The following is a 15,078-nucleotide window of genomic DNA, read 5'->3' as shown; positions in this document are numbered from 1 at the left end:
TGTGTCACATAAATTAAGATAAAAAAATAATATATAGTATTTAAAATTACATTGAAATATCGCATTCATAAAAAATAACAAATTATAATATTTAAAAATCATATAAAAAATTTAATTGATTCTCCCCATTATATCTATGCCGACATATAATAAAACATATATTGGAATTTAGGTATGTGCTTGCACGAGTTCTTGTATCTAATCATGTAATAAGGTGAAAAAATGCGAGGAAGAAGATAAAATCAAATGTAGTTGTAATAACAGTATGCACACCGTATAATCTAGCAAAATATTATAAGAATGGGATAATGATCAAGTGACTTTAATTAGATCTTATATTAAGAAAATCATTTTTCCCCCTCATTTTTAAAAAACTTATTTTTCTATAGTTAGAATCTAAAACAATTTAACTAAGAACCAAGAACCAAGAATAAATTAGAAAATTATCCGTATCGAACACACCCTTAGACTTTTCTTAAGCTACAAAATCTAACCACTTTGTTACCAAATATTAAAATAGTTTTTATTGGAAAATTGGATTTGTCATTATAATATTTGAGATTTTAAGAGGATAAAAAGTATTTAGTACAAGTAATTTGTTATCCATGTCTATGGATGGTATAATTAAGGGAAAATGTGCAGGTACCCCTAATTTATGTTCGAAATTTCAAAGACATATTTGTACTTTAATTACTAAGGTTCTATTCTCAAACTTATCTTATAAATAATTTGCTATCCCTTTTTGACCTACGTGACACTATAATTAAATAAATTGTCAATACGCGCTGAACCTACAAGATAGTGTCACGTAAACCGAAAAAAGGGTAGAATATTATTTATAAAATAAATTCAGGGGGTATTAGGACCATATTATAATATAAATGTGTCTCTGAGATTTCGGGCATAGTTCAGGGGTACTTATGCATTTTCCCTATAATTAATAATAAGAAATAGAAAGGGAAAATGCACAAGTACCCCCCTAGACTATGACCAAAATCCCAGAGTTACCTTAACTATTCTAAGGTCCTATTATCCCCCTAAACTTAATTTTTTGTAATTTTTGTGCACCTTTTTAATTTACGTGACATCCAAATATCTCCCACGCACCTCAATTGTGTGGAGTCACGGAGTGTGCCACGTAGGACAAAAGGTATATAAAATTACAAAAATAAAATAAGTTCAGGAGAGTAATAGGACCTTAATTTAACTAAGTTGTGTCTCTGAGATTTTGGTCATAGTCTAGAAGGTACTTGTCCATTTTCCCAAATAGAAAATGAAAAGTGTGAAAGAATGAGGGTTTGTTAGGGATGTAGTGTGAACCACTTGATGTCAAATGACTTAAAATATTGAAGTTAAAATAGTGACATGTTTCTTTGAAATATTGAAGGTACTATAATTGTGACATGTTTCTTTGAAATATTAAAGTTAAAATTGTGACATGTTTCTTTGAAATTGTAGGTGCATTTCCCTCTACTATTCCCATGCCTATAAATTCATAATCCATCTATCAAACTTTGCACAACATCTCACACTTTTTTGTGGATATATAGAGAATTATAATACGAACATGTTTTCTCTTTGCATGCAACCTAGTGCTAGGTGAACTTTTTTTATCACTTCAACTCTTTTATTTTATTTTTTTGTTTCTTTTCTATCACTTATTTCTTCTTTCAAATAATACATATGCAGTTTGAAAGTTCAAAGAGAGGAAACTATTGGTATGTGACTTTAATTTATTTTAAATTATTATTATTTTTTTGATAAAGAATTTATTTTAAATTATTTTATCGTCTTTCTTTTTCATTATGATATATTGATGTTATTATTCATGCAGGGAGTAGAGGTTATAATTATTCAACAAGAGTAGCTCGCAATCCAAACTTGGAAAAGTTGCAAACCAACTATTTGTTTCCTGAGGTTAGTATAATACACTATATACTCTGATAGATCGTTTGGTGTACGAAATAAAAATAAATAGTATTAGATAAGAAAATAGTTTCGAATAAAATTCTGACGTCTTGATTGATTGTCATATTTGGGATAACTTATTTCACCAATTATGCCATAGTAATAACTAATAGGATAAATTCTTCTATATACATGATCGAATAAGTTATCGTAGAATAATTAATTCTAAGATAACGTATTTCCAACCAAACAACCCCTTTAAGGCTTTCATGCTTGCTTCTTTAATTTATCCTTAAAATTACATGAGGTCTGAGTCGAGATAGGGCCATCTGAATAAGGTTGGGGATGTAACTAATGTCAAATTGATATAATGATATAAAATAGTATTGATATGTTGTAATGTTTGAAACTTGAAAATGAAACACCAAAAAATAAATTTAATATTTTTATAAACAGATAACAGTAGATTTGCATAATGCATAAGGTTTTATCGTTTGAGAGGCTTTAGAATATTCAATAATGAGAGAATAAAAAGAGAAAAAGGCGAATGAAAAAGATAAATATAAAAATAATAATGTGGATTCATGAAAATAATAATTAGGATATAATTATGCAACAAAATAGATTGTCATGTAAGAAAGAAATATTGCAATTAACTAAACACTACTTCATTTCTTCAATTATCTCAACGATTGTCATCATAAATAAGGTAAAAAATTAATCTTATAACTCCTATCCAAAAAATTCTTCTTAGATTTATCAATACATGAGATTTGCTTAACAAAACAAGGGCCCCGAAATATATTGAGACCTAAAGCGATTATTTTAATATTTTTATGGTTGACCTATCCTTGAATCTAAATAAATAGAATTTTTTTTGCTTTTTTAGAATTAATATACTAGATAAATTCTATGTAAGGTATTAATTATTGTATTTTGATAACTTATTTCGCATGACAGATATTAGAAAGGGAGCTTAAACATGTGGAGAAGTACCCAAATGCTAAAGTAATTAGCCTTGGAATTGGTGACACCACACAGCCATTACCCCAACCTGTTGCCTTAAGCATGTCAAATGTGCGTAACATAAATCATCAACTATTTTTACTGTTTAGATTGACTTATTTTTACTGATTTTTGATTTTTAAGTTATTTTTGTTTGTTTGTTATAGAGTGTTCAAGTAATATAAAAAATTTTATAAGTATCTTTTAAGCTGAAAATGTACTAAAAATATTACAATAATACAAAAGTCAGATATGAAACTTTCCCAATTTACTTTTGACTTTTAACTTATATATATGTCACGTTTAAAAAATTAATCCAAACACACAAATATATATACATATATATATATACTTTAAATGTTACAATAATATTTTTGATTTACCCCTAAATAAGCTGGAATTTTCAAATGCTTTTGGTTGTTAATATTACCAAAAGGCCAATGGATGGAATAAAATAAGTTTGAATATTCTAAGCATTTTCTACAAAGGGATTTCGGGGAAGTTTAAGGATTTCTCTTGTCTAAAAGATCAAAAATAAATTAAACAAACATATCTATATATACTACGATAAAAATAATCATTGGCGGTATTAATTCTTAATTATCGCTAAAATATATATTTTTAGTGGCAATTGTCAATCTTTGTATATGTCCCTAAGTCTATAGCGACATTGATTCTAATGACACTAAAGTAATGCAGGTAAAAAATTTAACACTATTTATTAATGTTAATATTTAATACCGCTAAAAATTATTTTTGTTATAGTAATATTAACACATGTTTTTAAAAATATTCGAAGAATAATTCAAAATTTTAAAAAAGACCATAGAGAAACCGGAGTTGACTTCAAAGTCCAAATAATGTAATTCCACAACATTTATTTTTATGTTTTGATTTAATTTTACTGTCATATCATTCTAAATGAACACCCCTGTTTTAATCATTGAACCCTATCGGACGTCAAACAACAAAATTTTTAACCTAAAAATTATTGTGATATTTTTTTCGTTCTATTTTATGTGAGGTATTTTAATTTGGTATGAAATTTTTTTTAAAAAAAGTTTTTAAAATTTGTGATCCAGAATGATTGATAAAAATTTATGTGACTGTAGATTAATTGATTAAAGATAACATAAATATTTTAAAATTAAATTGTTATTTAATATAAAAATATGTAATTCATTTCGTAACTAATTAAAACTTTTTTTTTTTTTTTTAATTTTTACTTGCAGTATGCACGTGCTCTTTCAACACCTCAAGGGTATACTGGCTACGGACTGGAACAAGGGAACAAGGTGGGTCATACTCTTTCTTTATTTTCTGAGTTAGACATATTTATATCGATATGTTTTGTACGAAGGAAAATTTTTTCACACAAAATATTTAAAAATTAATTTTTTGATAAGTAGATGGATTCTTTATTTTATATTTTGTATTTAGTAAATAAGTAAGAAAATATTATTTTAAGGGTACTACTTCATATATTTTATATTTATTGAATTTGTAAGACAATACATATATATTTATTAAGAAAATTATTTAGGAATATAATTTAAAATTATATTTTTCGCTATTATTTTTTTTAAATCATAAAATATAATGTTGCAAGTATTGCAATTAACCTCCTAGAATATATCACATATTATTAAAGGAAAAAATAAATATGAATAAAAAATTTAAACATCTATCTTAAACTTTGAACAGTTTAATTATTTTAAACAATGAAAAAAACCTAAAAAAACAGTAAATATGAAATTAAGAAAGTATATTTTATCTAACAAAACACTATGAAAATGGTGCCAAAATTTCAAGTGAAGGTTGGGGGAGGAGCGAAGTGAATTTGGAATATCACTTACCCACATGTTTTCCCTACTTTTATCAGAGAAGTTATTTTTTTTTTCATTTTTGAGAAACTTGTATTAACTTGAGGGAAACAGTTTGACTAACCAAACATAGAAAGATTCAAACTAACGTACTTCCTTTTTTTTGCTGACCAAACAAAATTAAAGTAATTTTATTGATTGAATTTGACAGGAACTAAGAAGAGCAATTGCAGAAACAATATATAAAGATCTTTTGGTAGAAGAAACTGAGATCTTTGTGTCTGATGGTGCACAGTGTGATCTCTCAAGAGTTCAGGTATAATTACATAATTTCATTTTTAATCGGCTTAAAAAAGACATAATTTACAAAAACTGATTCTTAACTTGACGTCATCTAGTAATTATGACCTTTAACTTTGGATGTGTACAAGTAGACATTTAAACTTGTATAAAATTGAACAAATAGACACATTCGTCCTACATGACATCCTATATGATAATTTTACGTCCTACGTGGCATCCTACGTGTATTATGCCATATAGGACACGTGTGTTTACTTGTTTATTTTTATACAAGTTTAAGTGTCTACTTGTGCACACTCAAAGTTGGAGGACATAATTTTCCGCTGAAGTCAAGTTAAGGATCATGTTTATGTATTATGCCTTTAAAAGACAATGTTGTCTTTCTATATTTGAAAGTAATTGAACTTTGAACTTTTATTTATCCTTAATCAATAATTTATAGTCGCACAAATATTAAAGACAAGATTTATACCACAAATTCTAGAGATTTTTCTTTATTGTACTTACTAAGGGTGTTAAAAATGAGCCCATTATAGATAACTCGTCTAATCCGTTCAAAATTTTAAGGGTTGAATTTAGGCATAATACATAAATATACCTTTTAACTTGGCTTTAAATCACATTTATGCCCTTCAACTTTGGGTGTGCACAAGTAGACACTTAAACTTATATAAAGTTGAACAAATAGACACACATGTCCTACGTATCATCCTACATGTCATTTTTTTGTCTTACGTGGTGTCTTATGTGTATTGTGTCATGTACGACTTAGGTGTTTATTTATTTAAAAGTTGAATAGTTAAAGTGATTGCTTGTGCATTATGAAAGTTGAAGGTCAATGTTGAAATTTTAAGTCAAATTTTTGGTCCAATATATGTATTATGCCTTGAATTTAAGATAATTTGAATTGAGTATAATCTCAATTCTCAACTCATTCGAATCTTACCTGATTTAAAAGAAAATCTTCAATTGAATCCAATTTCATCTCTAATTTCAATCCGTTTTAAAACTTTTAATTATTATATTATCACATACTCCCTAGTTGTCATTGACATGCCTTGTGCCACAACAAATTCTTACTTGCAGCTCCTCTTAGGTTCCAATGTGTCAATTGCTGTACAGGATCCATCATTTCCAGTGAGTTACTCTTGCTCTCATTTGTCTTGATTAAATTTGCTTTCAACTTAATTATTTATACTGTTATAACAGAGATATAGGTGGAGCTAGGTGGTGTTCACGGGTTCGAACGAATTCACTAGTTTTTCGTAGATTCTGTATTTGTGTAAAAATTTAAATAAATATATGTATATTAACATATGAACCTCCAAACTACTAACTTTGGCTCCGCCTACAGGGATATATAGATTCAAGTGTGATTATGGGGCAGAGTGGTGATTTGAAGAATGATTCAGGGAGATATGGAAATATAAAATACATGAAATGTAACCTAGAGAATGATTTCTTTCCAGATCTGTCCAAAACTGAAAGAACAGATGTTATCTTCTTCTGTTCTCCAAACAATCCCACTGGTCATGCAGCATCTAGGCAACAATTGCAGCAACTTGTAGAGTTTGCACAAGTAAATGGTTCAATTATTGTGTATGATGCAGCTTATTCTGCATATATTTCAGACTCAAGCCCTAAATCGATTTATGAAATCCCGGGTTCTAGAAAGGTAATATTATGAAACTTTTCTAGTGAAAAATGACTCCCTCCTTCCGTTTTATATGATGTAGTTTGACTCTGCACGGATTTTAAAAAAGTAAAAAAACTTGTGGTCCAAAATGAATGATAGAAATTTGTGTGGTTGGGTTGTAAATCATTTCATTAAGGTTAAAATAAATTTTTTATAGTTAAATAGTTACTAATATAAAAACATGTCATTTTTAAACTGACTAAAGGAAAGTAAGTCATATAAATTGAGATAGAAGAAATAGAACTTATAGATTCATCTTTAAACTGATTATTATTTCTTACTACAGGTTGCCATTGAGATCTCATCTTTCTCAAAGATGGCTGGATTCACAGGCGTTCGTCTAGGATGGACTGTAGTGCCTAAGGAACTACTTTATCTAAATGGATTTCCTGTTATACACGATTTCAATCGCATAATGTGTACTAGCTTTAACGGTGCTTCCAATATAGCTCAGGCTGGTGGATTGGCTTGCCTATCCCCGGAGGGTTTCAAGGAAGTTATGTTTAAAGTAGACTACTACAAAGAGAATGCAAGGATCTTAGTTGAAACTTTCACTTCACTAGGGTTTCGAGTTTATGGAGGTAGCAATGCGCCTTATGTTTGGGTTCATTTTCCAGGTTCGAAATCATGGAATGTGTTCAATTGGATTCTTGATAAGACTCACATCATTACAGTTCCTGGAATTGGATTTGGTCCAGCTGGTGAAGGATACATAAGGGTTTCTGCTTTTGGACACAGAGAGAGCATCTTGGAAGCATCTAAAAGACTCATAACCTTACTTTGTCACACAAATTAATACTTACTTTCATTCTCTGTTTTGACTCGGAGTTGCTTCCAACTTTTGATTTTTCATGTTTTACACTTAATAAGATTCACTTAAATAGTTGACACTTTTTTTTTGTTTTCTCATCAATTATCATTTCTCTCATCTCCTTCACAAAGTGAATTGTAATATAGGTACATTGTTTGTGTACCCCGTCATTATATATCCAAACATGCATGAGGGGTACAAACAAAGAATTCATCATTTCAAAAGAACTCATAAAATCTATATATCCTTGCAAGCAATATCTATTTTTCAAGATATTATGACTTTCTTTTGTAGCATTTTGTCACATCATTAGTCTTCTACTAATCACTCATGTGAATCTTGACAACTTGCTCACGTCTTGCACCAGACAATACAATAACATTTATATAATAAGAAATTTGTAGATTAAAATATCAATTTTTTAGCAAAATTTAGTGATTCTTTACCAGAAGGCCTCTTACGGAAGAAATAATCCCAATAATTAGAAAATAAGACATGTTTGTACACTGGTTTTTCTCCATCTTTCAACATTTATGGAAATGAACCAATGACACTATCAAGGCTAGAATTCAAAATAGCCGTACATATATCCGAGTCATGCTTAAATCAACTGCTTCACATTGCTCAATAATCTTGTATCGATCATTGCTCATGATCTGCACCAAGTCACCTATGTTAACCACTAAGACACCTTTGGTTGGAGTTATGTGGATCCAATTATTGTCTTTAGTCCCTCACACATATAAACCCCCCGTTTTGTCTTGGAAGAGTAGAGTGATGCAGGACATGTTGTAGTGTCGGCGAGACCCATTGTGATACTTGGATTTGGGCATGTTGGATGATACTTTATGTTGATAGCCATAGTTCCCATCAAGAGAGGTTCTAAAGATTAATTAATTTTCATTGATATTGAGACCCTTCAATAGCACCTTTAACAACTTTTCAGAAAGTAGTTTAGCCTACTTTTGATACTCCAAGACTTGGTTAGTATAAATCAAGGACAAATTTAGAAATTTCATGAAGAGCGTACAAAATTTAATGCCAAAGTAATTTAATGTCAAAGTCAAGAATTTCACTAAGAGTGTTCTAATAGTCCATCAGAAACAACAATTTTTACCCCACAAAGGTAGAAATAAGATCTGTGTACAACATATCCTCTTCATACCCTAATTGTAAAATTATACTATGTGTGTGTGTGTGTGTGTGTATATATATATATATATATATATATATATATATATATATACATATATTGTAAAAAGGATAAAAAAATATTCCCACATATGCAATATGATTCTGATTTAACTTATATAAACCTTGATAAAATTTAGATATAATGATAAAAAATACGCCTGAAGTAACACATTTTTGAAAATCTCTTATCTGATTTATCATCAACTAATTATCAAAACACATCTCAAAATTAATTAGTCGATGGCCATTGGGAAGAACTTTTATGTCTAATTAACTTGTGACACAACCTTTTATAATTGTATTGAGACACTTGATCAAATAATTTTCGAGGTTTGTTTAGATGAATAGCTAACAATAATTCAGATAGAAAACACAAACACAAACACCTCCACTACAAAACTTTCTCATTTTCTCACCAATATCACTCCAGAGAATAAACACATATTCACCAGCACTATATCAATCTTTATAATACTTTACTTTTTCTTCAGTTGGCAATTCGAAAAACATGTGTGTTGCATCGTTCAAATCTTCAAAAACTTCAATTGGGATCCGTGATTGAAGATTGGGAAGAAACTCCACTTGCTTGTTTCTTCTTGAATTAATTTTTCAACATTGAAATCATACAAATTTTAAAAATCAATTGTTGGGATTGATTCTTAATTTTCAATTTGAGATTTGTGTAGTCTGTGTTCTTTTGGTTGAATACATTAATTTGGGATAATTTCAAGGCCTCTTGTTATGCAGAATTCGAGATAATACGAGAAAATATAAACGCGAAAAATAAGACAACAGATTTACGTGGTTCACCAATAAATTGGCTACGTTCACGGGAAGAGGGGGAGCAGTTTTATTATGGAGAGGCAAGAACAGAATTACAGAATAGGGTTTGCCATAGCGTCTATATATAGTGCTAAGCTACGCCCTAACAGGCTTGGGCCCAACATGCAGAATTGACACANCCGGTCAGCGAGACCCCCGTCCTTTCTGTTTGTAACGGGTCCGATTCAAGGCATTCAACACCTCTATTTACAAGGCCTTTTATTCCATTTGCTTATTCTTGATTACAATGTCAAGTATATCATCATTTGTTTCAAAATTGATGAAGTCATTTGTGTGTTGAATCTAGATTTGTGTGTTCTAATGGAAGAAGAAATTTGGGTTTTTTTATGCTGGGTTTGAGAGGGGTGTGAGGGGGGAAGGAGGGGTTGTCTATGAAACGATGGAAGTGTCACGACTCAAGCCTTCCCAAGTGAATCCTCATCCTAGCTGACTACAAGTGGAAGACTAACTCAAGTATACAAAGCTTAAAAAGTGAATAAAAATTCATGAAAACTCAAATACAAAGCTTTAACTCAAATGAAAAACTCTGAATAAAATAAATTATTCAACTCGCCATAAAATAGGTAACTTAAGTCTCTAAACATTAACAAATTAAATGAGAGACATCTGAAACTATATTGTCTATCTACGAAGCCTCTAAATGACAAAGATGGAAGTCAGGACAAGACCCACGACCTCCTAACAACTAATATAACTGAAAATAAAAGTGGAACCCTTCGGAAGTAAGGAGTCTTACCATAGCAAACTCAAACTCCATGTGGTATCAACAAAGCTCCTATTGATGATCCTGAATAGTTGTATCTACATCATAAAATGATGCAATCCAAATGGTTCAGTACGTGAAATGTATGAGCATGTAAGTGAAATTCTAAAGCATAAACATAAGTTTGAACTTGATAAAAAAGGAAACATACTTACCTCTTTTCAAACTTACTCAACTCAAGGAATACTCAAAATTCAAAACTACTTAAACTTACTCAACTAAGTGAAACTCAACAAATTGGTACTCAACACAATGAGACACACATCAACTCAAGATACTCAATTCGAAATACTCAACTCATGATACTCAAGGATAAATCAATAGTAAAAGATGCAATATATTTGGAATGTTTTAAAACTATAGATAGAATCTCAATTTATTGAAAAATACAATAATAATCAGTGTGTCTATAAAAATATAATATAACTCTGTGGGAGTTTCTCTAACCGACAACCATCACTATGAGCTATATGATGATACAACGTCTCGCCCACACTGTCAGAACTATCCTATACTTTACAAAGGTATAAAACTTATCAACTTTGTGGATCCACTAGTCTGTGCTAACAATCACTAAGGAATCATCTAAAAAATATGATCCTTTTTACCCACATAGGCTACATGGTTTAGGGAGACTTGATTTAATAGAAATCGTCCCCATATTAGTGCTCAATTCTACTCCCAAAAAATACTCAGCTCATATGTTTTAAAAACATAACGCTTTCTATGGTTTGAGATTATTACTCAAAATCTTTCTCTAAAAAGAGATGTTACTCAACTACTCAAAACTCTTTTAGAAATCTTAGTTTCCTCTGCTTTTAAATGAGAAAACTTCTACTCATGAGAATACTTAGTTTCCATATATCATTTTAAGGAAAATGAACTCGACTCTACTCATTCTCAACTCAAGTGCTCAAGTGTTAAAATAAGTTTGGGTTCATGACGAATGATGGATGCGAACGACTCCATTCAAAGTTTTCAATAACCATACAAAGAACTCGATACTCGGAACTCAACAAATTGAATGATACTAATTATTTCAAGAACGCTCAACTCATAAGGTTCATTCGAAATTATGGGCATGCACAACTCAACTCAAGAACTCAAAGATATTTCTCATCTCAAGACTACTCGACTTATTAGGTTCATGCAGAATTATAGGCATGAACTACTCAACTCAAGGATTTCATGGGTAACATGTAATAGTTCTGTGAATAGGAATATAATCTGGAAAAGCTTAGGAACTCAACACTTAGAACTTGAATATACTACTTCTCTCAAAGGTACTCAACTTATGAGGTTCGTACGAAATTTATGGGCATGAACGACCTGACTCGAGGGTCTACATAACAATATGGAACTCATATATCTGAGTTTTCTCATTCTTATACTTACTTCCTCAAAACTTAGCTCAAATCGATAGTTGATCTCAAAGAATTCACAATCAAACTCAACCACTTTCTTTACCTCTACTCTTAACTCTCTCTTGAATGTGAATTATGAATTCAAGAGTTAGGGTACATGATATGAAGTATATACTAATGACAAAGTAGACTTATGAATACCTTCTCCTAATTCTCATTCTCTCTTACTCGAGTCTTGAAACAAGTTAGTCGAAGTTGTAGAAGACTCCACAAAAAGACTCAAATGGATATTTTATTTAGAATGTCCAAAAGAATTTTCAAAATTAACACTTAACTCTACCTTTTTAAATTATGAATTCAAGGTTATGATCATTCCATGAATGATTTTTAGGTGTTTAGAAGTAGCTCAGAGTAGTTAGAATCGAAAAGAAGTGAAGGTACCCTTTGAAAGAACTCAATCGGAGCAATTGATTACAAACTGGATGGGGCAGGAGACCCTGGTGCTCTGAGTGGCATGGGGCGCCAGCCCTTAATCATTAGAACATGATTTGGTGTGCACTGGCTGGAGCGACACGCCAAGCCCCAACCAAGAAAACCCAACGAATCTCTTTGCTCGTTTTCTCACCCTAACTCTCCTAGAATCAAACGGTTTCTTTCCCAATCACTTGAATTTGATTAATTAACATAAGTACACTATAATATACTCAATACAGACATCAAAACACTCACTTTAATTTCAAGAAATCATCAAAACCCCAACACAATAAGATTAAGGATAAACTTGAAGAACACTTCTCAAGAACTCTAATCTTTCAACTTCAAGAGTGAAACTTCACTGAAAATAACATTATTGGAGAGTGGGTGGAAAAATCCAACACTATATAAGCTTACTTACCTCGTAGGGGTTAAACCCATAAGGACAATCCACAGCAAAACACAAGAATCTCGACGAACACTTGATCCTTCGGAAAAGGGGCCTAAAATATCCTTGAAGTATCAGAAATGGTACAAAAATACCTATTGGCTCAAATATATCCTTATCATCCACCTATTGACTCCAAAGTACCCATGTCATCCACCTTTGGGTTCAAAATTAACCACTTATTTAATGATTTTAAATTTAAACTATTTAAATATTTATTAAATACATGAAGCTAAACTATTTGTTATAATTTAACTTATTAATATAATTTATAAACCAATCTACTACCCACCCATTACTAGTTAAACCACACCCAATCAATAAACTCACCCCATTATAAATGCAACAACAGGAAAACTAGTGATAATGAGTGTTTCTAAAATTTGAGGCGAAAATGTCTATAGAAGTACATTATCACACATTCAAGTCCTCAATCAAAACATATTATAATTCAAGTGTCTAAATAAAAATTATCGATAAACTTAAATGTCTGACTATGTTCATCTTAATTATTCATTCGTCTCAATTATGTGATGTTACTAAATAGATAACTTTCTTTTTAAAAGAATATATTAAGGTTTTAATATTTAAAAAAAATTATAAATATTTATACAATTTATTTTAAAAAGTGCATGAATTAATTCGGGGTACTTCTTCTTTACCTTTAATCATAAATTTCGAATTCAAGCTTGAAAGAGAATCCTATTGAAAGTGTCCTCTTAAATAAGCGAAATTTATTGGGGCTTCAATTCGGACTTGAATAATTTTGAATGTCATTTTCAGGAATTTGTAATTTCATCGTGTTTTAGTAGTGTTTAGGGCGATTTTGATATTAGAGATGATTTATTAATTGGGTGGGGTTTAATTAGTAATGGGTATGTTGTGGGTTGGTTTATAAATGATACTAATAAATTGAATTATATCCAATAGTTGAGCGCCAAATATTTTAAAAAAATATTTAACTAAATTAAATTTGAAACCGTTAAATAAGTGGTCAATTTTGAACCCAAAGGTGGATGATAAAGGTATTTTGGTGACAATAAGCGGGTGAAAAGGGCATTTTGGAGCCAATAGGTGGATGGAGGATAGTTTTGTACCATTATCAATACTTCAAAGGTATTTTAGGCCCTTTTCCATTGATCCTCTCCTCTTTTCTTCTATCTCCTCTTCTTTTTTCTTCTTGAACTCTCAACTAAAACCGTAGGAATATATTAGGATTATAAAACTGAACCTAATAGGATTAGACCCTTAAAACCTTACTAAAAATGAATTAAATCTAATTGGATAAGGGAAAAACAAAAATGCCCCTCACTATTTTCGAGTAACCTTCCTTATTTGGACAACCTGAATATAACAGGGCATATATCATTCATCCGAATTCGAAACTTAGCAAACTTGGTGGAGTTGGAAATATAATTCAAATAACTTTCATTAGCTATCTTTTATCCTACCTACCTCATCCTGTACTAAGAATTATGATTGTTTGAAGTTGACCCAAAACTCATAACTTAAGAATAACTTGCAAAATTTCAGATTTTGATATTTCCAATTTTGTTCTTTTTGGAACTCAAGGTGCTACATATAGTAACTTCATCACTCAAGAAAATTTTACATTCACTTATTGAAAGTCTCACTCACTATGAAGAACGGTTTGAGTCTTAATTCAAAAATTTTATGGGGTGTTACAATATTTCCCCTTGTGATCATTCGTCCTCGAATGACGACTGTATTGGGTATGGAATGGGTTACTCTTACTAAGGTATGCATCTAACGTATGCTTACTATATTCAAGCTTAACATAAACCCTTAGGTCCAATTTCTGTATCTCTCTATAGAGAATCTCATTCCAAGACTGTTACTCCTTACCACCACATTCAAGCTTAGTACTCTAACAACTCCAAGGACACCTATTAACCAACTCTTTCAAATCCAACTAAGGGCTCTCATTTAACTATTTCTCATAGTAAAACCTAATCCTCTTCTTCCTCCTCATTAATAACCTTAGATGGAATTATCACACCATCATTATCACGATAAGAACATCAACCTCATCTGTATAACATCACTCCATTACTAAAAGGAAATCTAAAAAGATATACCCCAAACTCTTTGGAATTCATTACTATCTTAATCTCAAAAACTTGACTTGGTTTATCATCTTGTCATCTACCCCTTTCTCTTTTACTCTAACCTTATAACTACCAAAGTCTCTATAAGAAGATGCTAAGACCTCTTTTTAAGGTGTTTCTCTTAACCTCTTAATGCTCTTGTTACTCTTGTGACTTAGCCAACCTTCACTACCTTTATATAAAGGATATGGTCTCACTTGTACCACTCATATCTATTCCAACTAACATCTCAATTCCTCATGTCTTCTAGATCAAATCTCATGACTAATATCATCAACCTCATGTTGACATTCTCTTCATCATGACACTTATCTAAA

General features: G+C 30.6%; 1 protein-coding gene and 1 pseudogene across 1 annotated transcript; one reads left to right on the top strand and one right to left on the bottom strand.

The window, feature by feature from the left end:
- The first annotated feature begins 1,468 nt into the window (after positions 1-1,468).
- LOC107004141 (aminotransferase ALD1, chloroplastic) lies at positions 1,469-7,819 on the top strand. Its single transcript, XM_015202379.2, has 9 exons — positions 1,469-1,599; positions 1,690-1,718; positions 1,835-1,917; positions 2,869-2,985; positions 4,146-4,208; positions 4,948-5,052; positions 6,126-6,176; positions 6,394-6,714; positions 7,022-7,819. The coding sequence occupies exons 1-9, from the start codon at positions 1,568-1,570 to the stop codon at positions 7,529-7,531; spliced, it is 1,311 nt and encodes a 436-aa protein (XP_015057865.1). The 5' UTR covers positions 1,469-1,567; the 3' UTR covers positions 7,532-7,819.
- Positions 7,820-7,862: 43 nt separating this feature from the next.
- On the bottom strand, positions 7,863-10,340 carry LOC107003877 (annotated as a pseudogene).
- Between the last annotated feature and the right edge of the window lie 4,738 nt (positions 10,341-15,078).

Source organism: Solanum pennellii, chromosome 11 (genome assembly GCF_001406875.1).
Source record: "Solanum pennellii chromosome 11, SPENNV200".
Classification (NCBI taxonomy): Eukaryota; Viridiplantae; Streptophyta; class Magnoliopsida; order Solanales; family Solanaceae; genus Solanum; species Solanum pennellii.
The sequence above is the reverse complement of the archived record's forward strand: the minus strand, read 5'-3'. Positions and strand labels throughout refer to the sequence as shown.